Raw genomic sequence first — 26,620 nt, 5'->3', positions numbered from 1 at the left:
GGGTACTGAGGGATAGGATTTCTGAGCATCTGGAAAGGCATTGCTTGATTAGGGATAGTCAGCACGGATTTGTGAGGGGTAGGTCTTGCCTTACAAGTCTTATTGAATTCTTTGAGGAGGTGACCAAGCATGTGGATGAAGGTAAAGCAGTGGATGTAGTGTACATGGATTTTAGTAAGGCATTTGATAAGGTTCCCCATGGTAGGCTTATGCAGAAAGTAAGGAGGCATGGGATAGTGGGAAATTTGGCCAGTTGGATAACAAACTGGCTAACCGATAGAAGACAGAGAGTGGTGGTGGATGGCAAATATTCAGCCTGGAGCCCAGTTATCAGTGGCGTACCGCAGGGATCAGTTCTGGGTCCTCTGCTGTTTGTGATTTTCATTAACGACTTGGATGAGGGAGTTGAAGGGTGGGTCAGATGATACGAAGATTGGTGGAGTTGTGGATAGTGAGGAGGGCTGTTGTCGGCTTCAAAGAGACATAGATAGAATGCAGAGCTGGGCTGAGAAGTGGCAGATGGAGTTTAACCCTGACAAGTGTGAGGTTGTCCATTTTGGAAGGACAAATCTGAATGCGGAATACAGGGTTAATGGTAGGGTTCTTGGCAATGTGGAGGAGCAGAGAGATCTTGGGGTCTATGTTCATAGTTCTTTGAAAGTTGCCACTCAAGTGGATAGAGCTGTGAAGAAGGCCTATGGTGTGCTAGCGTTCATTAGCAGAGGGATTGAATTTAAGAGCCGTGAGGTGATGATGCAGCTGTACAAAACCTTGGTCAGGCCACATTTGGAGTACTGTGTGCAGTTCTGGTCACCTCATTTTAGGAAGGATGTGGAAGCTTTGGAAAGGATGCAAAGGAGATTTACCAGGATGTTGCCTGGAATGGAGAGTAGGACATACGAGGAAAGGTTGAGGGTGCTAGGCCTTTTCTCATTAGAACGGAGAAGGATGAGGGGCGACTTGATAGAGGTTTATAAGATGATCAGGGAATAGATAGAGTAGACAGCCAGAGACTTTTTCCCCGGGTGGAACACACCATTACAAGGGGACATAAATTTAAGATAAATGGTGGAAGATATAGAGGGGATGTCAGAGGTAGGTTCTTTACCCAGAGAGTAGTGGGGTCATGGAATGCACTGCCTGTGGTAGTAGTTGAGTCGGAAAAGTTAGGAACCTTCAAGCGGCTATTGGATAGGTACTTGGATTAGGGTAGAATAATGGAGTGTAGGTTAACTTCTTAAGGGCAGCACGGTAGCATTGTGGATAGCACAGTTGCTTCGCAGCTCCAGGGTCCCGGGTTCGATTTCGACTTGGGTCACTGTCTGTGTGGAGTCTGCACATCCTCCCCGTGGCTGCGTGGGTTTCCTCCGGGTGCTCCGGTTTCCTCCCACAGTCCAAAGATGTGCAGGTTGGGTGGATTGGCCATGAAAAATTGTCCAAAATTCTATGATTAACCTAGGACAAAAGTTCGGCGCAACATCGTGGGCCGAAGGGCCTGTTCTGTGCTGTATTTCTCTATATCTATATACACAAATTCAAAGATGCCAGACAATGCTTAGAATGCGAGCATTTGCAGGTAATCAAGTCTTTACAGAGATAGGGGTAACCCTAGGTTAAAGAGGTGTGAATTGTCTCAAGCCAGGACAGTTGGTAGGATTTCGCAAGCCCAGGCCAGATGGTGGGGGGTGAATGTAATGCGACATGAATCCCAGGTCCCGGTTGAGGCCGCACTCGTGTGCAAAACTTGGCTGTTAGTTTCTGCTCGGCAATTCTGCATTGTCGCGCGTCCTGAAGGCCGCCTTGGAAAACGCTTACCCGGAGATCAGAGGCTGAATGCCCTTGACTGCTGAAGTGTTCCCTGACTGGAAGGAAACATTCCTGCCTGGTGATTGTCGCGCGATGCCCGTTCATTCGTTGTCGCAGCATCTGCATGGTCTCACCAATGTACCACGCTTCAGGACATCCTTTCCTGCAGTGTATGAGGTAGACAACGTTTGCCGAGTCGCACGAGTATGTACCACGTATCTGGAGGGTGGTGTTCTCACATGTAATGGTGGTATCTATGTCGATGATCTGGCACGTCTTGCAGAGATTGCCATGACAGGGTTGCGTGGTGTCGTGGTCGCTGTTCTGAAGGCTGTGTAGTTTGCTGCAAACAATGGTTTGTTTGAGGTTGCACGGTTGTTTGAAGGCAAGTAGTGGGGGTGTGGGGATGACCTTGGCAAGATGTTCATCTTCATCGATGATGTGTTGAAGGCTGTGAAGAATATGTCGTAGTTTAACAGGCGGGCTGCAGAAGGACTTGGGCAGACTAGGAGAGTGGGCAGATGTGGCAGATGGAATACAGTGTGGAAAAGTGTGAGGTTATGCACTTTGGAAGGAGATATGGAGGCATAGACTATTTTCTAAAAGGGAAGATGCTTAGGAAGTCAGAAGCATAAAGGGACTTTGGAGTCATTGTTCATGATTCTCTTAAGGTTAACGTGCAGGTTCAGTTGGCAGTTAGGAAGACAAATGCAATGTTAGCATTCATGTCGAGAGGGCTAGAATACAAGACTAGGTATGTACTTCTGAGGCTATATAAGGCTCTGGTCTGACCCCACTTGGAGTATTATGAGCAGTTTTGGGCCCCGTATCGAAGGAAGGATGTGCTGGCCTTGGAAATGGTCCAGAGGAGGTTCACAAGAATGATCCCTCGAATGAAGAGCTTGTCGTATGAGGAACGGTTGAGGACTCTGGGTCTGTTGGATTTTATTGAAACTTACAGGATACTGCGTGGCCTGGATAGAGTGGCCGTGGAGAGGAGGTTTCCACTTGTAGGAAAAACAAGAAGCAGTGGACACAATCTCAGACTAAAGGGATGATCCTTTAAAATAGAGATGAGGAGGAATTTCTTCAGCCAGAGGGTGGTGAATCTGTGGAACTCTTTGTCACAGAAGGCTGTTGCGAAATTACTGAGTGTCTTTAAGACAGGATAGATAGGTTTTTGATCAATAAGGGGATCAGGGGTTATGGGGAGAAGGCAGGAGAATGGGGATGCAAAAAATATCAGCTGTGATTGAATGGTGGAGCAGACTTGATGGGCCGAGTGGCCTAATTCTGCTCCGATGTCTTATGGTCTTATCCTCAAACGATGACCCCTAGTTCTGGGCTCCCACCATCAGGAACATTGTTTCTGAATCTAACCTCTCTAATCCCTTTAGAATTTTATAAGTTTCTATGAGATCCCCTCTCACTCTTCTGAACTCCAATGAATACAATCCTAACCAATTTATTCTCTCCTCATATGACAGTCCTGCCATCCCAGGAATCAGCCTGGTAAACCTTTGCTGCACTCCGTCCACAGCAAGAACATCCTTCCTCAGATAAGGACACCAAACCCGCACACAATACTCCAGGTGTGACCCTACCATCACCCTATCCAATTGCAGTAAAACATGCCTATTCCTGTTCTCATCCTCTCACTATGAAGGCCAACATACCATTTGCCTTCTTTCCTGCCTGCTGTACCTGCATGCTTACTTTCAGCGACAGATGCACGAGGGCACAAAGGCCTTGCTGAGTATCCACCTCTCTTAATTTACACCCATTCAAATAATAATCTGCCTTCCTATTTTTTGCTTCCGAGTGAATAACCTCAGATGTATCCACATTATACTGCATCTGCCACGCATATGTCCACTCATTCAGCCTGTCCAAATCCCGCTGAAGCATTTCTGCATCCTCCTCACAGCTCATCGTCTCACCCAATTTTGTATCATCTGCAAATTTGGAGATAATACATTAGGTTCCCTTGTCCAACATATAATGTGAACAGTTGGGGTCCCAGAACAGATCCCTACAATACCCCACTAGTCACTGCCTGCCAATCGGAAAAAGACTGATTTATTCTAACTCTTTGCTTCCTGTCTGCTGACCAGTTTTCTACAGCAATCCCATGCGTTTTACATAGTAATCTGCTGTGTGATGGGCTGAATGATCTGTGTATCAGAAAGGACAACTATTTTCGCCTAGTTTAGCTTGCACTGAGGAGCATGAGTCAGAAATGGATTCTGCCTTTCGCCAATTCTCCGTCAGTCAATAATTAAACTTATTTGAATGTGTTAAATTAATTGAGATTTGGAAATTGATGCCTTACATAGAATTCTTCTTATCTTTCAGGTGGATGGTGGCATGTAGTGCTCAATATGGATCACACCATTGCTATTACTCAGAACTTTGCCAGTGCAACCAACTTCCCTGTTGTATGGCATAAAACAGTTAGAGGGCGCCCTAAACTATCCAGAAAGTGGTACAGGTAATCTCAGCATGAGATAATTATTTTCTGGAGTGCAATAGATTAATGGTATTGAGATACAGTTTCTGACGGGTCAGTGATGGTGTAATTATGAGTTGAGACATAGTAAAAGGTAAATTCACCATAGGGGGAGAGCTGATTGGTGGTGATTTAACCTGAGGATCACCATCCCTCAGGCAAGGTTGAGAAGGCAGACTTCCATGAATAACCTCAGCCAGTACGGGACATAGTTGAGACAGTACTGATGGGTACGTAGCCTTTCCTCAGTTCATTTTCAACTTCTCTGATGCATGTTGCCCGAAGTCTATTAAAGCGGTCAGTCATTGAATCATGCCGACCAGACAAATTCCAAATCTTGATTTTGTGCTCGGTTACTTGATTTCAAACAGGGAGTGATATAGTTATTCTTGGTAACAATGAATTGGGGGGCTGCTGCCCATTGCCCTACACAGGAAGCACGCATGTACGGTCATTGAGTGAGGACAAGATTAGGCATGGCTCTGATTCCCCCAATACTGATAGTCTCTTGTCAGTGCTCACGTATAATGAATGGCCACTTGGACAAAGTGCCAGAAAATTTATTTCCTGCCAAAGAAAGAGCATCGAGAATTAGCATTAAAAAATAGGAGAATGTAATTCTTTTGGGAAAGGAAATCATTTTACAACAAGCTCATTCCTTACTCAGACGAGTACCAGCTGCCCACTTTCATATCATGTGTATTCTCTCCAAAAATTCAAACAATTTCTTCGTCTACTATTTATTCTGTCTACTTCAATGGCCTTTCATGGTAAATTATTCTACAATTCTGTTAAACGTTAGGTGGCAAAGTTTTGCTACACTTCCCTTTCTACCCCAAACCTTTTCTTTCTCTTGAAATGCCGCACTAATACACCCTGCTGGAGCGACTGCTGCTCCTGGATGTGAAAGGGGAGGGAAGAATTGGGGATATGTACATGTGGCTGGGGAGCAGGGAGGCAAGCGGGTGGTGAAGATCAAAGAGAAATGGGAAGCGGAGTTGGGAGGGGCGATCAATTGGGGAGCATGGAGTGAGGCACTGCGTAGGGTAAACAGAACCTCCTCATGTGCAAGGACAAGCCTGATACAGTTTATGATGGTGCACGGGGTGTATATGACTCGGGCAGGAATGAGTGGGTTCCTTCAGGGGGTAGCAGATGAGTGTGAGATGTGTGGGTGGAGGCCAGCGAATCACGCGTACATGTTTTGGGGTTTCAAAAAATTGGGAAGATTCTGGGCGGGAGTGTTCGCAGTCTTAGCCAGGATAGTGGAGGAGGAGGTGGATTTGGATCCTTTGGTGGCGATATTTGGGGTCTTGGAGAAGCCAGAGTTCATGGAGGAAGGCCGATGGCTTGGCCTTCGCCTCTCTAATTGCACGACGGGTAATTTTGCTGGAGTGGCGGTCGGCACCGCTACCGGGGGTGGCAGCTTGGTTGGGTGACCTGTACAACTTCCTGTGATTAGAGAAGATAAAGTATGAGTTATGGGGCTCTTCAAGGGGGTTTGAGAAAAGGTGGGGGATGTTTATGACCGTGTTTGAGGGGCTGTTCGTCGTGGGGGGGGGGGGTGAAATGAGGAAAAATTGTACAGATTGTATAGTTGATTGTAGGGAAGCATGTTTCCTGGGGTGTTTGCTTGTCATAACCTGTTTTGATACATGTTTGTAATAAAATCCATTAAAAAAAAATAAAATGGCACATTAACTCTGCACCTTTGAGGCACATTTTAAGGGCAATTTGGAGAGGTTTTGCAGTTGTTTTGACATGTGTCAGACCACATTAAATTGCCTTTGATACTAGCACTGAGTACAGAGTGCAAACATGATTCCTCAGTTTATGGTAAGTTTACATGGTTAGCATTCCTGCTGAATTCCACCTCTCCTTACTGGATATGGTCTCACAGGCACCTTGTGCTGTACTATAATTTGATGAAATGGCCATTCGCCACTTGTGGATGTAGTCAATGATTGTCAGCAGTGCTGCTCCAGAATACTGGTAGAAGGAGATCCGCATTCCCCTGTGACTTATACACATGCAGTTTTGCTGGAAAGTGATCAGAGTCCTCAACAACTTTACTCTTCCTAACTTTGGGATGCCAAGATGAATTAGTGCTTTAGCTGTTGCAGATTTGAAATTGTCTGAGTGACAACAGGGATTTAACTTGTTCTGAGCCACTCAGAGAGCCTCATTGTTAATATGTTCCCTGATATTTACACCCTTTCATCTTATGGAATTAGTATTTTTTGCTCCTCCACACCTTCATCCTGACCGTACATTATTGTGACAGTACACCAGATGAGTCTTGTAAACATCTTACGAAATTACAATATAACGGCCTTTAACTTCCTCAGAATGGCAATCTCCAGTGGATTGCCACTCTCGACGGACTTAACCTCGCTGAATTTCCAAAGCTCCTGTCTCACCCAACCTTCCTCACTTAGGCTGGGTGAGGCAGGAGCAGCGAAGCATGATGTGGAATAACTGGGGTGCAGGAAAGAAAGGAACATCCACTTTTTCACGCCATGGTGTGTTCAAAAAACAATTTAAAGGGAGAAGGGAAGTTTCAAATATAACTGGTTCAGACAACAGATGGCGGGGGGGGGGGGGGGGGGGGGCAGACTGGAAAGATGGGATGAGGTGGGGGGGGGGGTGTGGGATTGGGTCGGGATGGATGATGCATTGGGCGATTGTGTGTGCAGGACCGGGGGGGGGGGGGGGGGGTTTCTGTGCAAGTTTAAATAGTTATTCTGGAGTTAGAAGTGATTTTTTTTTTTCCTTCTCACTCTTTCAGAGTAATTATGAAGGTAAAAGGGCAGAACCATCCGAAGTTAACCATTTTAAATCGTCTCTGGCGGATGGTTCCCAGCCCAATGCAATTTTCCAGAGGAAGTTAGCACTTTTGGGCAATTGTCGCGTGAACCCAGACATGGGATCTTCATGGAGGGATTCCCAAACGCATCATTGTGGTACTCCCTAAATGCGATGCTGGGGAATCAGGAAGTTATGGGCCAACATTTTCTGATTTATGCTCTGTACCTCTGATCATGCAATCAAGCATTTTAATTGCTGCAAAATCTTAGTTAGTTCTTTGTTCTTACGTTATTCCATTTGCCTACATTTATATAAATCTGCCACTCTTCGACCTTGTTATGCAAAAGATTTAGATCTTTTAATCTGGCTAAATTTTTCCTCGTTATTTGTGCTGTTTCTTTTTTCGCATCATCCTCAACTTTGCTTAATAAATTAAATACCCTACATACATCTCTGATGTAATCCACTTGTAATCATGTCGGCTTGAGAAGTTTCTATTTATGGCTATCCTCTGTTGGCTACTTTCAGAACACTTTTAGAACAAGGAATAGATTATTTTCTTCTTGGATCAAGAAACGGGAATAAGATAGTTATTCAGCAATACTGGAAGAGATTTGGGGCCAAGCTGTTCACCTGTCATTTCAGTTGGAAAACACATAGCTCATTCTATTATTACCCTTTGCATGAGTTGCTTACGTGACTTGGCTCTTATAAGTTATGTAATTCATTTGCAGTATTTTGTGGCCAGATTCTCCAAATTAAAGAGAACTAAAAATCAGTAGCTAAGTCAAAGCATGTATTTTGGCTTTGTTTTTGGTACGCTAGGTGAAGACTGGTTTTCTGAATATTTCATCAGCTTATATACATAGTGTTATTTATGTGAAATAATTTTGATATTCAACATCTGAATAATCTACTTACAAAGCAAGGAATAAGTTTTTTCAAAAAAAGTATTCGTATTAAATTCTAATAAATAGTTATATGAAAGTAGAAAGATGCGTAAATACCTTTTGTTTCTTTGCTTGGGAATCCCTCCATGAAGATCCCATGTAAGGGTTTGCCCGACAATTACCCAGAAGTGCTAACTTCATCTGGACAATTGCATTGGGCTAGGAACCATCCGGCAGAGGCGATTTAAATGGTTAACTTCGGATGGTTCTGCCGTTTTAACCTGATAATTACTCTGAAAGACTGAGAAGGAAAAAAAATCACTTCTAACTATTTAAACTTGCACAGGACCCCCCACCCCGCACACACAATCCCCCAATACCACATCCATCCCGACCCAAATCCCCCCCCCCAATACCTCATCCCCTGAAGTTTCCTGTACACAGACTGATATCTGTCTGATTCAGATAACTTCGAAATTAACAAATATATTTCTCAATCAGCTACATTTAAACTAATAACTTAAATGTTGTTCCACTTAAAGATCTCTACAAGTACTTTTGTTGAACGTGCTTTAAAGTACAAAAATGGCTCTAGAGAGCCTCTTTCCTACAAATTATTGTCCCTTTGTTGGTACATCTTTGCGCCTTGATAGTGCAGCTGACATCAAGAGCTGAGCATTTAGCATATTGCGATGACCCCTAATGACTAAGTTTTAAGGAGAAACGTAATAAGATAAATACCGCCTTTCATAAATGTGGAACACAGAATTTGGTGTTTGTGGTCTTTAATCACTTCACAGTTCTTCATTGGTCCCTGGAAACGTGTGCCATGTAGAATAAGGGTGTTGGTGGCATCAGTTGCAGACATAGAGAAGTTATCTCTGTTCTCAGATTTTGTGACTCAGGATAACGTTGAATATCTTAATCTATTGCACCATATACATCAACACTTTTCTTTGAACTGGAGTGTAGAATTAATTCATATTGAAGTAGAATTACAGCAAGATGAAATCTTCAGTTTACATGGGATTTAATGCTGTTAAATGGAACTAAATCAGAGATAAGTACATTGCGATAACTAGTTTCAGCTATGAAATGCAGTATATACAGCTTTAAATTCAGAGGTATTTAAGTATAAATTTTGTATTCATAGAATCCCTACAGTGCAGAGGAGGCCATTCAGCGCATTGAGTCTGCACCGACACTCTGAAAGAGCACCCCACCCTATTTTGTTTTCTGTAAAATTGTATAAAGTGATAAAGCCAGCTTGTTACTTCCTGGTTTGTGGTCTGAAAATTATTCAGTGTAATTGGCAGATCAGCTAGTGTACTGAAATCACTGCTGATGGATGCCAAAAATCAATTCTCGCTGATAACGGAATAAGTTAACATTGGGAATGGGAAGGTGAAATCCACTCCATGGAGATCACTAGATCTTTGTTGTGAGTTTCCATCCTGGTCAGTGGTGAACCTGATCCCTTTGTCATTGACTGTAAACTCTAGTCCTTTGTCCTCTGTTTGCTTTGCTGAGAAGAATCAAACATTTTCTGTTTCTGTATTTTTGCAGGATTCTGAAGCAAGAACGCCCAGAACTTGCTGTAGCAGCAGATTTGGTTGACCTGCAGGAGTCCACGGGTATTGCATCAGACAGCTCAAGTGATTCCTCCAGTTCATCTAGTTCTAGTTCCTCAGACTCTGACTCAGAGGTAGTAACTTACTTTCTTTTCCCGCAAATAACTGGATGAAATGTCCCCTGCTTACTTTTATTTAAGGTGCCAGCAGTAGAAATTGTAAGAATTTGTAGAAATTGTCAATCTATTTTCAATCAGTTGGAAATGATGAAGTCAAAAGCAAACTTTGGGGCTGAAGAAGATTAGGTTTTGTTAACTTGAAATAAAATCATTATGTAAGTATGCAATATATTGTATGATCCTGTGTATCTCATTTGAAATTGTAATGATATATTCTTACTCCGATCCTATTACTGAGGATTATACTTGCTTATATTAAAAGTAGTAAAATGTAAGGCGGCGCAGTGGTTAGCACTGCTGCCTCATGGCACCGAGGACCTGGTTTAAATCACAGCCCCGGGTCATTGACCGTGTGGAGTTTGCACATTCTCCCGTGCCTGCGTGGCTCTCACCCCCACAACCCAAAGATGTGCAGGATAGGCGGATTGGCCATACTAAATTGACCCTTAGTTGGGGGGGGGGGAGGAATTAATTGGCTACTCTAAATTTATTTTTAAAAAGTAGTCAAAGGCATCTGATCATCAAAATAACCATTCTACAGTGGAGCAAACTGATATTTAAAAAGAATCAAGGGCTTTTTTATTAAACACAGAGTGAATTCTCTGCTATAACCTGAACTAAACAGTAATATTGCCATGAAGTGGTCTTGGTCGAAAGTTTTCAACAAAAAAATTGCCTGAGAAATGATCCCTAAAGATGTAAACAAATTGCCTCAATCCTGAAGTGTGGCGAATTCTAGAAAAAATGTACAACCAAGAATAAAGGCAAAGAATTGCCGACCAAACAAACTCAAATGGCTAAGAAGGACAAAATATATCAACGTAGGCTTACAGGCGTATTGAGAAAGAATAATATGGTAAAAATATCATACTAGGGAGTTTGGAACTGATAGAACAATGTTCAGTTATTAAAACTACAATAAGTGAATACCTACCTGATAGAACATGAATAAAGTGGAAACCTAGATGGCTTCAATTTATCAACTGGCGAGCATGCTCCTGTTCCGAAGAAGAGTCATATTGGACTCGAAATGTTAACTCTGTTTTTCTCTCCAGAGATGCTGCCAGACCTGCTTTGTTTATCCAGCATTTCCTGTTTTTATTTCAGATTTCAAGCATTTGCAGTATCTCGTTTTCAATTTATCAACAGTATTTATGTCTTGGATGTAGCAGGGTACCTAAAAAATGGGGTTGTTCTTGTTTTGAATAAATTAGTAAAGGAATATACCTTCATATTAACAGGACCACAATATACAGTCTTCAGATTGCCTGATAATTTTTATAGCAATTCAAATAGAATTACTGATAAAAGGGATAAACTGCTTACAGCCACAAAAGACTGATGTCATTTTGGCTAACGTGATGTAGCATCACCGTGTTAAATATCTTTACATGCTAAACAAGTGGAAGTCTGAATGAAATTTAAACTGTCGGGAGTTCTGTATTATGCATTACCAACAATCTCAGATCCCTGCTCAAATATTTGAGAGACTTGCTACTGGCACTGAAGGATGTTTGCGAGATTAGAACAAAGTAGCTATACACAGCCAAAGTTGTTGTAAGTAGATTAAGGAACCTTCTCAAAGTAACAGTAAAAAAAAGAGTAAGGGAATGGGAGGCTAAAACAGATGAAATATTCAAATATAAAATTCATAATGAACAGAATAGGGAAACCAATATCTCAGAGGAGGTGTGGTGAGGATGGAGAATAATTGCAATCAAATGAAGAAAACCAACACTGATGCAACAGGTGGCGGGGTGGTTAACACTGCTGTCTTGCAGCTCCAGGGTCCCGGGTTCAGTTCCAGCCTCGGGCTGCTGTCTGTGGAGTTTGCACTTTCTCCCCGTGTCTGCGTGGGTTTCCTCCGGGTGCACTGGTTTCCTCCCACTGTCCAAAGATGTGCAGGTTAGATGCATTGGCCATACTGAATTACCCCTTAGTGTCCAAAAGGGTAGGTGGGATAGGATGGAGGCGCGGGCTTAAGTAGGGTGCTCTTTCCAAGGGCCGGTGCAGACTCGATGGGCCGAATGGCCTCCTTTGGCACTGTAAATTCTATGATTCTATGAAATCCCTGATAAATTTTGCAGCCTTTGTGGATTTTGACACTGAATATGGACAGATTGTTAACAGTCTTCATTTTGCATACATGATACTTGTTTTGAACTGTCTGACACTGAGAGCTTGCACTCCCCAATATTAACATCATTCAGTTTGATCAATAATAGAGCCACCTGCCCCCCAAAATATAAACAGTTACGGCTTAAGGCACTAAGACACTGTTGTTGTATTGTCTAAGGATGGAGATAATGTGCAATTATATTTAAAAAAAGAAAGTTAACAGTTGGATGCAAGAAGTCTATTTTGTTTTGTATTAAGAGATAATAAAAGCAGGAGTAGAGTGTATGGTCAGTCGAACCTGCTCTGCCATTCAATACAATCATGACTGATCTTCAGCTTCCACTCCACTTTCCTGCCCGCCCTTGATTCTCTGAGAGATAGGTCTGCCTGTCTCAGCCTCAAATATATCCAGCAATGGAGATGAACACAAAATAATAGGATAGGAGGAATAAAATAAAGGAAACGTATTTGGAAGAGGACCCAGGAATGTGTCTGATAGTGTTGCACAGGGTGAGCAAGTGATTTTAGTTAATCAATTTGAAGATATTGGCACTGGTATCAGAAGAACATTCATTTGTAGAAAAGCAAAATATTGCAGATGCTTGAAATCAGAAATAAAAACAGAAAATGCTGAAAATACTCAGCAGATCAGACAACATCTGTGGCAATGGAAGGTCATTGACCTGAAATATTAACTCTGTTTTTCTCTCCATAGGCGCTATCTGACCTGCTGAGTATTTGTAGCATTTCTGTTAAAAAAAATATTTTAATGGAAAGTTTTCATTTTATAAAATACAAAACAAACAAATCCAAACAAAATACCATTTACAAACCCCGTATCCTTGAAAAAATAAACACTCCCAAGTCACCAACCCACCAAACACACTGACTGTGACCAATTCCTAAAGATAGAAGACAAAGGTCGCCACCTCCAATAGGCCCAGTCACCAACCCTGTCCCAGGGAGACAAAGAAAACCCCTTAGTCCCAGTCAGATCCCTACCCTTCCCAGCCCTCCTCCCCCCAACCCCATAACCCTGAAAAACCAAACAAATTAGCTAGGTTCACTGAACCTTGCTCAAGCAGGTCCAAGAAGCCGCAGCCGCTCCCCTCACCTCTCCCATTCATTAGCTGAAACTTACAGCTAGCAAAGGTAACCCCCCACCCAGGGTCTATGCTCAAGGAAAAACAACGCTCTCCCGGCTACGGAAGAGGAACCAAAACCCAACAAACTCCTACCTGGGTCATGTATTCCCCAGACCGTTACCCTGACCACTACCCCCGACACCGTAGCCCCCTCAATCCCAAACATACAACAGATATAAACTGTAACACATCTCAAACTGATACCTCCCAACTATCCCCATTAAAGTCCCAATCAAATCCATTCAATTAAGTCCAAGTCCATGTATTGAAAAAATGATCTTCCAACTCAAAAGTCACTCTCAGCCTCGCCAAACCTGACTCCACTCTGGAATAGCACTGATTTTGCCTTATTAAAAGCCGCATGCCACTTCACCACCTCTCTCTCATTTTTTTCTTTCCTTTTTAAAATAAATTTAGAGTGGCCAATTCTTTTTTTTTCAAATTAAGGGGCAATTTAGCGTGGCCAATCCATCTACCCTGCACATCTTAGGGTTGTGGGGGTGAGACCCACGCAGTCATGGGGCGAATGTGCAAGCTCCACACGGACAGTGACCCGGGGCCAGGATTGATCCCGGGGCAGCAGTACTACCCACTGTGCCACCGTGCCGCCCCTCACTCCGTTCTGACATCTTGGTATATCCTGATGATGCTTCCTTTTCATATCGAATCCCAATTCACCTTAGCCCATTGCAGAACCTGTTCCTTCTAGAACAGGGGTGGGCAAACTTTTCCGTGCAAGGGCCACATTCAGAAATTCACAATTTTAAAGGGCCGCATAGTATATTAAGTGAAATAATTAATATTTTAAATAGCCAAAATAAAAGGTCTTGAAAGAAAAATAAGCACATTTATTTGAAAAACAAAGTAACTCAGTAAGTAACAGAACAATGTCAATGAGAATGATGCATCTGACTGCAGTCATTTACCAGTTTGTTGAAATCAGGTGTCAAGTTGCTTGTGCTGATCCTTAACGCTGACAGAAGCACAGCCTAGCCGAGTCAACGATAAAAACGCGCGTAGTGGGGTGGATGAGTGGGGCTGCCTTATTGGTCAGTTTAGTTGGGTGTGCGACCAATAGGAGTCCAGGTTACAAACAATAATAAGGCTTATTGTTTGTAACCTGGACTCCTATTGGTCGCACACCCAACTAAACCGACCAATGAGACAGCCCCACTCATCCACCCCACTACGCGCGTTTTTATGCGGACCGTCAATGAGGTGCCCGGAATCATAACCGGCATTTTTGAAAAGCCGCCGGGGAAAAGCCGCTGAAGTAAATGCGCTTATTGAATAAGCGCATTTACTTCAGCGGCTTTTCCCCGGCGGCTTTTCAAAAATGCCGGTTATGATTCCGGGCACCTCATTGGCGGGCCGCATAAAAACCATTGTCGGGCCGTAGTTTGCCCACCCCTGTTCTAGAAGATGCGGATTCCAATAATTACCACCCACGGCAGCACATTCGCCCGAGGCTTCTGCCGGAGTACTTGGTGGGCCCGATTCAACTCTGGAGGGAACAATCACCCATCCCACAAAAGCTTGGCAAACACCTGAGTAAAGTATTCAGCCTACTTCAGGCCCTCCACCCCCTCCACAACCCCATGATTCTGTCTCCTCAACCTTTTCTCCAAGTCATCCACTTTTGCCCTCAAGAGTCTTGTTTTCAACATCCCAATTTCCAGTGAGGTGAATTGATCAATTGATCACCATGCGGTGATCTGCCTCCACACACTTCAGCATCTCTCCATCCTCCTTCACCGCCTTCTCCCAGCTCAGGCCAAGTGCCTCCTCAATTGACCACTTAAGGGTCTCCATCATCACTCTGCCATGCGCCTCAAAATGCTTCACAAACTGTGTTTCAGACTCCTGCGCCATAACTTCAGTCAAATTTCCACTGTGATATGAGCAGCCACACCCAAGGCCGGGACCGCTGCCTTCCCTTCTGCTGAGCTTTGCGTGTTTTCTGGTTTTGTCGAAGGATTACTCCCTGTAATCTTCGGGTCACCGACCATCTTCATAGACTTCGACACACTTTCGCCGACAAATTCCTTATCCCATATGATGGGCCGTTTTTAGTAACCAAAATCATCAGGAACCGAGTTTCAAAAGTCAAAGACCATAGCGAGAGCTACCTTCTGAGAGTCCTACTCCTCCCAGTCGGCACCTGAAGTCCGTATTTCCAGCATATCTGCTTTTATTTGATATTTCACTTATGTTTTATTCTGGTTCGGATATTTCCATATTTTCTTCTTTTGCTTCCTTTTCTTAACATTATTCTGGACTGTAAAGAAATGGAGAGATGGGACCAGAAAAAATTAAGAACGATATAGTCTTATTCTTTCCAGAAATCTCTCTAGGCACAGCGGAAAATGTAAATGAAGCAAAAGTATATGGAGGGGAAGGTCAAGAAAGTAGCGACAGGAAGTGCAAATTATCTGCAAGGCAAAACGCTGAGACACATTTAAGGCTGAAACAGTTGCTTGTTACCTTGTTGTTTATCTCACATCTCAAAAAACGAGCTGCAGCCAGTTCTGACCAAATAAAACGTCACTTAAGATAGCAGCAAGGATGCCACAAAAAGTTATTTTGAGAAAAACAAGTTTTTTTAAAACTGCAGCTAGCAACTTAGTGGTTATATATAATTCCTTTGGAATAAACATTTTATTTAAACAGATCCTGTAACTGTATCAATCAGAAATAGTCCTAATTCGGGCAGCACGGTGGCGCAGTGCGTTAACCATGCTGCCTCACGGCGCCGAGGTCCCAGGTTCGATCCCGGCTCTGGGTCACTGCCCTTATGGAGTTTGCACATTCTCCCCGTGTTTGCGTGGGTTTCACCCCCACAACCCAAAGATGCGCAGAGTAGATGGATTGGCCACTCTAAATTGCCCCTTAATGGGGGAAAAAATGAATTGGGTATTTTAATTTTATTTTTAAAAAAATATAGTCCTAATTTATTCTGCCTGAAGTTTGGGTGCAACCAACAGTAAGGGAAAGTAATAGCTGATCAGTTTTGGCAGCATCCAGTCCCATTTATAACTTGTGATTTCAAAAGTAAATTATTAATTTAATTGGTCCATTTAATTAACCTCTGACCCTTGTAAAATAATTAATTTTGTTTTCTGAAATGCTAAAAGGTTGCATCATGGATCAGAAAGCTGACTGAGCTTAATACATGAGCTGTTGCCATAAATGTGTCTTCAATTTGAATTCCTGAGGAACTCCTGCAATATCTTGGGACTAGGTATGACAAACAGTGGAATGTTTTCCCCCTTATTCCCAATTACTCTAACTTTGCGAGGGCTCCTTGATGCCCTACTCAGTCAAATGCTACCTTGATGTCAAGGGCAGTCACTTTCACTTCAACTCTTGAGTTCAGCTCTTTTGACCATTTTGTTACAAGGTTAATTAATAATCCTTATTGTCACAAGTAGGCTTAGAATAAATGCTTCAGTTTTGTCTTATAAACTGATGTGCTGGGCTACCCCGTCCATACTGTCATACAAAAATACGAATTAGCAACAGGAGTAGACCACTCGACCCTTTGAGTTTGCTCCGCCATGCAACAAGATCATGGTTGATCTGATTGTGACCAATTCCACTTTACCATCTACCCTGATAATCTTTCACCTCCTTGTTCATCAAGAATCTCTCTACCTCTGCTTAAAGAAATTCAAACTCTGCTTGCACCACCTTTTGAGGCAGAGTGCCAAAAACTGAGAGAAAAAAAGTCATCCTCACCTCTGCCCCAAATGAGTGGGTGACCCCTTATTTTTGAACAGTGCCCCTGGTACTAGATTCACCCACAAGAGGAAACATCCTCGCTACATCTACTCTGTCAAGATGCCTCAGGATCTTATATGTTTCAATCAAGTTGCCTCAATCTTCTAAACTCCAGCGGATAAAAGTCTATCTTTTCCAGCCTTTCCTCATAAGAGACCCCGCACATTTCAGGTGTTAGTTTAGTAAATCTTATGAAATGCTTTCAACGTATTTACTTATTTCCTTAAATAAGGATACCAGTACTGTACGCAGTATTCCAGATGTGGTCTCACCAAACCTGTATAACCTTTTGTATTCAATTCCCCTCGCAAGAAATGATAACATTCTATTAGCTTTCCTGATTACTTGTTGTACCTGCATACTAATCTTTTACGATTCATGCACTGGAAGACCCAGATTTCTCTGCACCTCAGAGCTCTGCAATCTCTCACCATTTAGATAATGTGCTCCTTTTAAAAAAACTTTTTCCTGACAGATATTAAGCTAACTGGCCTGTTTTTTTCTGCTTTCTGTCTCCTATTTTGAAAAAAGGAGTTACATTCGTTATTTTCCAATCTAATTGGACCATCCCCAAATCAAGAGAATTTTGGAAAACGGAAACAAACGCGTCACTATCTTACGAGCCACTTTTTTTAAGAACCTAGGATGGAGACCATCAGGACCTGGCTCAGCCCACAGTGCCAACAGTTCTGCCATGGTGATTGTAATTGTACGGAATTTCTCCCTCCATTTCTTGATTTACAGCTATTTCTGGGATGTTACTTAATCTGGGCATTAGTCTGAGCCTCTGGATTGCTAGTCCAGTGACATTACCACTAGACCACTGCCTCTATAGCGTGGTATATAGATTTACAAACTGGCCTGTGAGATAACCTGTGGTCTCTGAGGTAATTAGATCTTTGTCAGGAGATTTGTGCATTTTTCTGTATGTGTTAACTGTTGCCATATATTGCCGCATGCAATACGTTTCCTCTGTGTCAGCACTATTTTTGCTTTGGGTTACTGACAGGAAGTCCATGGGATTGTGTAAATATTTACAGCGTATCCGACACATAGTAAAATGAAAAATTATGTTTTGGAACTATTGATGCTGCCTCTATTCACATAGCATGTTTTTACAAATATTGGGGGTGGCATGGTGGCCTATTGTTTAGCACTGCTGCCTACAGCACTGAGGACCCGGATTCAATCCCGGCCCTGGGTCACTGTCTGTGTGGAGTTTGCACATTCTCCCCGTGTCTGCATGGGTTTCACCCCCACAACCCAAAGATGTACAGAGTAGGTGGATTGGCCACACTAAATTGCCCCTTAATTGGAAAAAAAAAAGAATTGCGCAATTTAAATTTATATTTTTAAAAATCAGTAGAGAAAAAGTATTGACAAAACCTGAGGGACTAAAATCTAACAAATCCCTGGGACCAGTTGGCCTACACCCTAGCTTTTAAAAGTTATCTGCAGAGATTGTGGATGTGTTAACTATGATTTTCCAAAATTCGGTAGATTTAGGAACAGCCCCATTAGATTGGTAATTGGCAAATGTTACACTGCTTTACAAGAAAGGAGGGAGAGAAAAAAAACAGTGAACTAAAGACCGGTTAGCCTAAGTTGCTAGGGAAATGCTGGAATTCATGATAGATGAACATATGGTCAGGAGCAAGGATAGGCCACGGCCCTTTGAGCCTGCTCAGCTATTCAATAAGATCATGGCTGATTTGATTAACAATTGACAGTATAGTTGGAAAAGCATTGTATGATTAGAACAATGCAACATGGTTTTACTGAGGGGAAATCCTGTTTGACAAATTTATTTGAGATTTTTGATAAAATAAATAATAGGATACATAAAGGGGAACCAGAAGATGCACCGTACTTGGTTTTCCAAAAGGCATTCAGTAAAATTCCACACAAAAGGTTAATAGGAAAGATAACAGCTCATGGAGCTGAGGGTAGTATTTCAGCATGGTAAGAGGATCGGTTAACAAAAAGCAGAGAGTGGGCATACAAGGAGCTTTTTCATGTTTGCAGGCAGTGGAGTGCCAGTAGAATCTGTGCCTGGGCCTCAGCTATTTACAGTTCATATTAACAAATGAGACGAACAAACAGTGAGTAATGCTGCAGTTGTACAGGATGTTGATGAGACCACATTGGAAATGCTGTATGCAATTTTGGTCTGGTTCTTTTGCCATTCACCTTAAATTGGTGCCCTGTAGTTTTTAACTGGTCTTTTACCAATGGGAACTGTTTCTCTCTGTCTATGCTGTCTGTACCCCTTTTGATTTTCAACAACTCTGTGGATCCAGAACCTTGCCCTAAGAGCAGCAACCTACATCTGGTAGTGTACACTGGTATTCTGGCCCTTGAACTCTGTAGTCTGCATCAACAACAATTTGTATTTATATAGAACTTTTGACATAGTAAAACATCCTACGGCATTTTACCAAAGTGGTACCAAATAAAATTGGACACTGAGCCACAGTAAGGGATATTAGATCAGATGAAGGTAGATGAAAAAAGAAGAAGATGAAAGAAGAAATTCCTCTTTATCTTTGTCCAAAATCGGGCAGCACGGTGGCCCAGTGGTTAGCATTGTTGCCTACGGCGCTGAGGACCCTGGTTAAAATCCCGGCCCTGGGTCACTGTCCATGTGGAGTTTGCACATTCTCCCCGTGTCTGCGTGGGTTTCGCCCCCACAACCCAAAAGATGTGCAGGATAGGTGGATTGGCCACACTAAATTGCTCCTTAATTGGAAAAAATAATTGGGTACGCTAAATTTATAAAAAAAGAAGAAAAATCTCTGTCCAAAATAACCATCCATTTATTCTCATACCCTGAGTTCTAGACTCCCCAGCCAGGGGAAACGGCATCTTGGTGTCCAAGCTGCCCCCCATTTAGCACTCTTAATGTGCTCCTAAAAAGCAAAATCATTTTCTCATAAAGAAACGGTTAATAAGTATGTTATGCTCCTGACGGTATTTTTACATTATAAACCTATCGGCTGTCTTGAACCAAACTGGCCCAAAAATCCTCTTACTACCTATATAACTGACAAACTCTTAATAAACTAACTCCCGCTTTCCGCCGTTCCTGTTTGTTGCCTCTGATGGCTCTCTCTCTCTTCCCTCCATTGACCCTCCCGCTCACCGCTTCCCCCCCTCCGACCTCCAGCTTTCCTCTTTCCACTCCTTCCATTCCACTCCCACTTGCTGTTTCCTTCACCCAACCCTTCCACTCATCACTTCCCTCTCCCAAACACCCACTGTTTCCCCTTGCTGTCTCTCACCAGCCAACTCTCTTCTCACTTACACATTCCTCTCACTGACCCTCTCCCAACCTTTACGTACCACGAGCGGTTGGAAAAAGGGCAGCAAATGTGGTGACAAGTTGGAGGAAGTGAGCGGGTCAGGAGAGGGGAGGGGTGAGCGGAAGGATAAGGGCAGTTGCAAGCAAAGTAACAGTGTGTTGTAAAATGAGACTAATTATGCGCATTAATTACACTAAAACCAAAATGGCAGCAGCACTATTCGTGGAACCTAATTTACAAACCAAGCTAAAAAGGAAGTACGCGATCAGAACATGTTTTTAATGGGGGACCTTCGAGTTGAAGCTCCAGTTCTGATCTTGAATCACGCCACTAGTAACAGCTTGCCAACCTGAAAATGACCCAATTATTCCTATTCTCTGTTCTTTAACCAATTTTCTTTCCAATCAGGTGTATTACCGTAAAAATTATGAGACCTTTGTTTGTGCAGCATCCTTATATATCTGACAGCATGTCAAATTAAAATCCAAATATACAACTTTCACTGGTATCTCTATCTGTCTTACTAGTTACATCCTCCAAAAGCTCAAATATCATTGTCAAAAATGGTTTTCCTTTTATAAATCTATGTTGGTTCTGTCTACTTGCATCTTGGTTTCCTAAAAGCCCTGTTAACACTTCCTTAATAATGGATTCCAGAATTTTGTGAATAACTGATGTTAGGCTAAACAAGCTGCAGTTCTTTGTTTCTTCTATTCCCCTTTCTTGAATAACTGTGTTACATTGCTGCCTTCCACTCTTCACTGGGACCATTCCAGAATCTGAGGAATTCTACAAGAGCTTTATCAGTGCATTCACTGTCTCTGCAGCTTAAAGTTTTTAGAAACTTTGGACGCAGGTCATCAAAACCAGGGGATTTATTGGCTTTCAGTTCCATTAACTTCTCCAATTACTTTTTCTTTACAGATGTGAATGAATTATTTCCTCACTTCCATTCAGACCCACATTTCCCCACTATTTCCAGTTTGTTTTTGGTTTTTTTTACTTTGCAGGCAGACACAAAATATTTGGTTGAGGTCTCTGACATTTCCCAAAGTCGCTGATGTTTACTTTTCCCCATTACTTTTTTTCCTGCCTCAGCCTTTAAGGAATCCACCTTTATTCGCCCCATTCTATTCCTCCTTCCATATTTGTAGACAGTGTTTATAATCTGTTTTCATTTTTTACTTGGTTTACTCTCATTCGGGACGGCACGGTGGCGCAGTGGTTAGCACTGCTACATCATGGCACCGAGGACCAGGGTTCGATCCCAGCCCCGGGACACTGTCCGTGTGGAGTTTGCACATTCTCCCCGTGTCTGCGTGAGTCACTCCCACACGCAAAGATGTGCATGGTAGGTGGATTGGCCACACTAAATTGCCCCTTAAATGAAAAACAAATTGGGTACTTTAAATTTTAAAAATGCTTACTCATTCTATTTTCTCCATCTATTTATTGTTTTCACCATCCTTTGCTGGTATCTTAAACTCTCCCAATCCTCACACTTTACTACTCTTACAAGTATTATCAGTCTCTTCTTAATCACATTAGTTAGCCACGCATAGATCACTTTTCCATTTGAGTTTTTGCTTCCTAGTGGATGTAGATTCATGGAGAATTATAACATATTTATTTAAATGTTCACCATTGCTCATCTACTGCCTACATTTTAATTTAATTTCCCAATCTACTTTAACCAACTCCTACCTACTTACTTGACTTTCTTTAAGCTCAGTACTCTAATTTCAGACTTATGTACATCACTCTCAAACTTAATGTGAAATTGAATTATATGCTCACTCTGTCCCAACCTAAGATTACTAATTAATCCTGATCGTTACACAAAACACTTGTGAAATAGCATCTTCCCTGATTGATTGTAGGGAATGCTCTCAAATGCATTCGACGAACTCGTCCTCCAAATGACTGCAATTTTGTTGATTTAATCTGTTCAGTGTATATGAAAATTAAAGCTGCCCATGTTGCCTTTGTTACAATTTCCTCTTATTTCTCAAGCCATTTTTTGGATTATTATTCAGTCGGATCGTATAACTATTGTTATGAGGCCTATAAACTACTCCCACCACTGTTTTCTGGCCCCTGTTATTTTTTTGTATCTATCCAATCTTCATGCTCTTCTGAACTATGATCCTTCCTAGTTACTGTCCTTAAATCATTTTTACCAGAGCTACTCCCTCCCCCTCCTCCTTTACCATTTCATTTTGCCGTTCCAAAACACCCAAGTACCCTGACATATTTAGTTTCTAAGTTTGGTCACCATGCAACCACGTTTATAAACCCAGAATTAATTTAAATTACTGCCTTGATTGGCAAGTGGTTTCCATGAACACTGACGACTGTTAATTAAACCGCATTTCTTTAAATACACTTAGATAAACCTGTTGCTATTTGAATACTTGTGTGATCCAGTTTTGTTTTATTTTTGCAACTTCTACAAAATGAATTTTGATGCACCACTTACTCCTGTGGAATTGATAAACGATTTGCGAACAGATATATTGGGTGGCACGGTAGCACAGTGGTTAGTAATGTTGTTTCACAGCCCCAGGGTCTCGGGTTCGATTCCCGCTTTGATCACTGTCTGTGTGGAGTCCGCACATTCTCCCCGTGTCTGCGTGGGTTTCTTCCGGAGGCTCCGGTTTCCTCCCACGAGACCCGACAGACGTGCTTGTTAGGTGAATTGGACGTTCTGAATTCTCCCTCTGCGTACCCGAACAGGTATATTGCAGTGTTAATGTAAGCCTACTTGTGACAATAATAAGGATTATTATTATATAGTGAGAAACTATATTGGCTGTATTTTCTCTTTGGTATCTCAGTTCTCATTTTGAAATTCCATGTCTATTATAAACCTGTCTCAAACAAACCCTGACAATATTCAGTGCCATATCTTTCATCCAATTCTCTTTATCGTTTGCATATTTTCACAATCCCCCTTCTTTCTCGAATCCTTCAGTCTTTTAAAACATTTGCTTATTTCTAACGAATTGCCATTCTTACTTCGTCGCTTTAGTCTGGTTTTGTTTTCAGCAACCTACTTACATTGGGTATGTTTTTCATTTGTGTCATTTCTAGTACGCCTTAAGGTTTACATTTTTCTCCCAGTTTTTCCTTTCCATTTAAATCTTCTGAATTTAAATGAGTTTCCTGAATTTTTATTAAGGGTTGCTATCTTCTGGTAATACTTCAGGAATGCAATTCAAATGGTAGTGCAGTCCTTAAAACAACAATTCTTTTCCAAGACTGACATTGCACCACCATACTTGCCATAGAACAATACATGTAACTATATAATTTATATCTGCACATATGTATTCAGCCAAAGAAGATACCTCAATATTTGAATGTAGGAGCCCACCCTATAACACTGGGACTCCAGTTAATTCTTACATCCAGTAAGATACAATGGGCCAACATTTGCTGGAGCTGGGGCATCTCATGGTTTGCCCCGTTTATTAGATATTTTTCCACACCCTTAGCATCAAAAACTTTTGACTACAGGTTTTTGGAAGTGTGTATTGATAATATTGAACCCTCATCTATGATTTTCTTACCTCTAAACTTGACTGTTCCAACTCACTTCTGGCTGACTTCCCTATTTCTATCCTCTGCAAACCTGAGGTCGTTCAAGACTCTGCTGGCTGTGTCCTCACTTACACCTGATCCCATTCACCCATCTCTCCTTTGCTCGCTGAGCTGCATTGGTTCCCAGTGAAGAAACGTCTTAGTTTTAAAATTCTCATTGCTGATTTAGGTGGGTTGGCCTCGCTAAATTGCCCCTTATAGTGCCCAAGAGATTAGGTGGGGTTACTGGGTTACGAGGATTGGGTGAAGGCGTGGGCTTAAGCAGGGTGCTCTTTCCAAGGACCGGTGCAGATTTGATGGGTCAAATGGCCTCCTTCTGCATTTTAAATTCTAAGGTATGATTTCAAATGCCTCCATGGCCTCACCCCTCTTTATCTCTGTGGTCTCCTACAAACTTACGCCTTGAGATCAGTGCGCTTCACCAATTCTGATCTCTTGAACATTTCTGATTTGCATCACCCCACAATTAGCAGTTGTGCCTTCAGCTGCCAGGGCCCTAAGTTGTAGAATTCCCTCCAGAAACCTCTCCACCTCGCTTTCCTCTGGCTGGGCAACAGGAGACAGAGAGTAGTGGTGGAAGGGAGTGTCTCAAAATGGAGAAAGGTGACTAGTGGTGTTCCACAGGGATCCGTGCTCGGACCACTTGTTTGTAATATACATAAATGATCTGGACGAAGGTATAAGTGGTCTGATGAGCAAGTTTGCAGATGATACTAAGATTGGTGGAGTTGCAGATAGTGAGGCGGACTGTCAGAGAATACAGCAAAATATAGGTAGATTGGAGAGTTGGGCAGAGAAATGGCAGATGGAGTTCAATCCAGGCAAATGCGAGGTGATGCATTTTGGAAGATTGAACTCAAGAGCAGACTATATGGTCAATATATGGTCAGGTGCTGGTTTAGCTCACTCGGCTAAATCGCTGGCTTTTAAAACAGACCAAGCAGGCCAGCAGCACGGTTTGATTCCCATACCAGCCTCCCCGGACAGGCGCCGGAATGTGGCGACTAGGGGCTTTTCACAGTAACTTCATTGAAGCCTACTCGTGACAATAAGCGATTTTCATTTTTCATTCATTTCAATGGAAGAGTCCTGGGGAAAATTGATGTACAGAGAGATCTGGGAGTTCAGGTCCATTGTACCCTGAAGGTGGCAACGCAGGTCGATAGAGTGGTCAAGAAGGCATACAGCATGCTTGCCTTCATCGGACAGGCTATTGAGTACAAGAGTCGGCAGGTCATGTTACAGTTGTATCGGACTTTGGTTAGGCCACATTTGGAATAATGCGTACAGTTCTGGTCGCCACATTACCAGAAGGATGTGGATGCTTTAGAGAGGGTGCAGAGGAGGTTCACCAGGATGTTGCCTGGTATGGAGGGTGCTAGCTATGAAGAAAGGTTGAGTAGATTAGGATTGTTTTCATTGGAAAGACGGAGGTTGAGGGAAGACCTGATTGAGGTCTACAAAATTATGAGAGGTATGGACAGGGTGGGTAGCAACAAGCTTTTTCCAAGAGTGGGGGTGTCAATTACAAGGGGTCACGATTTCAAGGTGAGAGGGGAAAAGTTTAAGGGAGATGTGCGTGGAAAGTGTTTTTCGCAGAGGGTGGTGGGTGCCTGGAATGCTTTGCCAACGGAGGTGGTAGAGGCGGGTACGATAGCATCATTTAAGATGCATCTGGACAGATATATGAACGGGTGGGGAACAGAGAGAAGTAGACCTTGGAAAATAGGAAACAGGTTTAGATAAAGGATCTGGATCGGCGCAGGCTGGGAGGGCCGAAGGGCCTGTTCCTGTGCTGTAATTTTTCTTTGTTCTTTGTTCCTCCGCTGGTTAAAATATACCTATTTGACCAAGCTTTTGGCCAGCTGTCTTAACGTTTTCTTACATGGCTTGCCGTCAAAGCTTATTTGATAGCATTTTATTAAATGCAAGTTGTTCATTTACTTTTTATGATCACTTTATTTCATTTACTTTCATTTTATTTGTTTCAACATTAGTGTGACTCTGGTGCTGAAGGCGATGGAATGATGCACAGAAGGAAGAAAAGAAGAACCTGCAGCCTGATGGAAGATGGCAGTTCTGAATCTCGTGATGACTGTGTGAGCAAAGAACGCAGTTCATCCAGGTGACAAGAAGCACTGGAAGATATCATCAGCATTGCATCGTAAAATAAATTAAAAATAAAGCTGCAGTAGAAGACGAACAATAACTCCGTTTTAAACTGAAATATTTCAGTTGCCAGTAGATATTTTTTATTTACCTCCTTAGTAGTAATTTTAAATCCAAACAGAAACCTGTCATGGATAGCCATTTAAGAACATATAATGTGAAATAATTGATTTTTTTTAGTTCAAATTATCTGGTGTTGGAAAGATATTTTTATAAACTCCTCCCTAAATTAACAATAATACTGAGCTGAACACAAGTTATTGGTCAGTGTTGATGGTCCAGATATCAATACTCTTTATAACTGTTGATCAATATTTCTGTTCAAGTCTGCTTGAACTAAATAAAGTTGAACACTGAATAAATCTGTTTTATACGTAAGTTATCAATTTATAAAATACCATTGCTACATTTTGCATATAACATGATTCAAAGGTCTTTCAAAAGCCAGATTTAAAACAATTTCTACCTTTGCTGCAACTGTGTGTCGATGATGGCTCAGTTGATAGCATTCTCGTCTCTGAGCCACAAGGTTTAGGTTCAAATTCCACTCCAGAACTTGAGCACAAAGGTCAACGCTGACAGTACTGCAGTGCTGAGGGAGTGCTGCATTGTGGATAGGCTGTCTTTCAGATGAGATATTAAACCAAGACCAATCTGCCTTCAGGTGAAGGTAAAAGATCAAGTGGCACTATTTCGAAGAGAAAGGAAGTTATGCCCAGTGTCCTGGCCAATGCTTATGC

At 42.3% G+C, this 26,620-nt stretch overlaps 1 protein-coding gene across 1 annotated transcript in view; it reads left to right on the top strand.

Moving 5' to 3' along the window:
• The window catches only part of jmjd6 (jumonji domain containing 6, arginine demethylase and lysine hydroxylase), a 37,232-nt gene extending 10,986 nt beyond the window's left edge, over positions 1-26,246 (top strand). Inside the window, exons 4-6 of the mRNA XM_038776985.1 lie at positions 4,162-4,297; positions 9,580-9,718; positions 25,709-26,246. Of these exons, the coding sequence (XP_038632913.1) occupies positions 4,162-4,297; positions 9,580-9,718; positions 25,709-25,840 (407 nt within the window). The 3' untranslated portion in view covers positions 25,841-26,246. The remainder of the gene's footprint in view (positions 1-4,161; positions 4,298-9,579; positions 9,719-25,708) is intronic.
• The last annotated feature ends 374 nt before the right edge of the window (positions 26,247-26,620 follow it).

The sequence above is a fragment of the Scyliorhinus canicula genome, chromosome 18 (genome assembly GCF_902713615.1).
Source record: "Scyliorhinus canicula chromosome 18, sScyCan1.1, whole genome shotgun sequence".
NCBI lineage: Eukaryota > Metazoa > Chordata > Chondrichthyes > Carcharhiniformes > Scyliorhinidae > Scyliorhinus > Scyliorhinus canicula.
The sequence above is the reverse complement of the archived record's forward strand: the minus strand, read 5'-3'. Positions and strand labels throughout refer to the sequence as shown.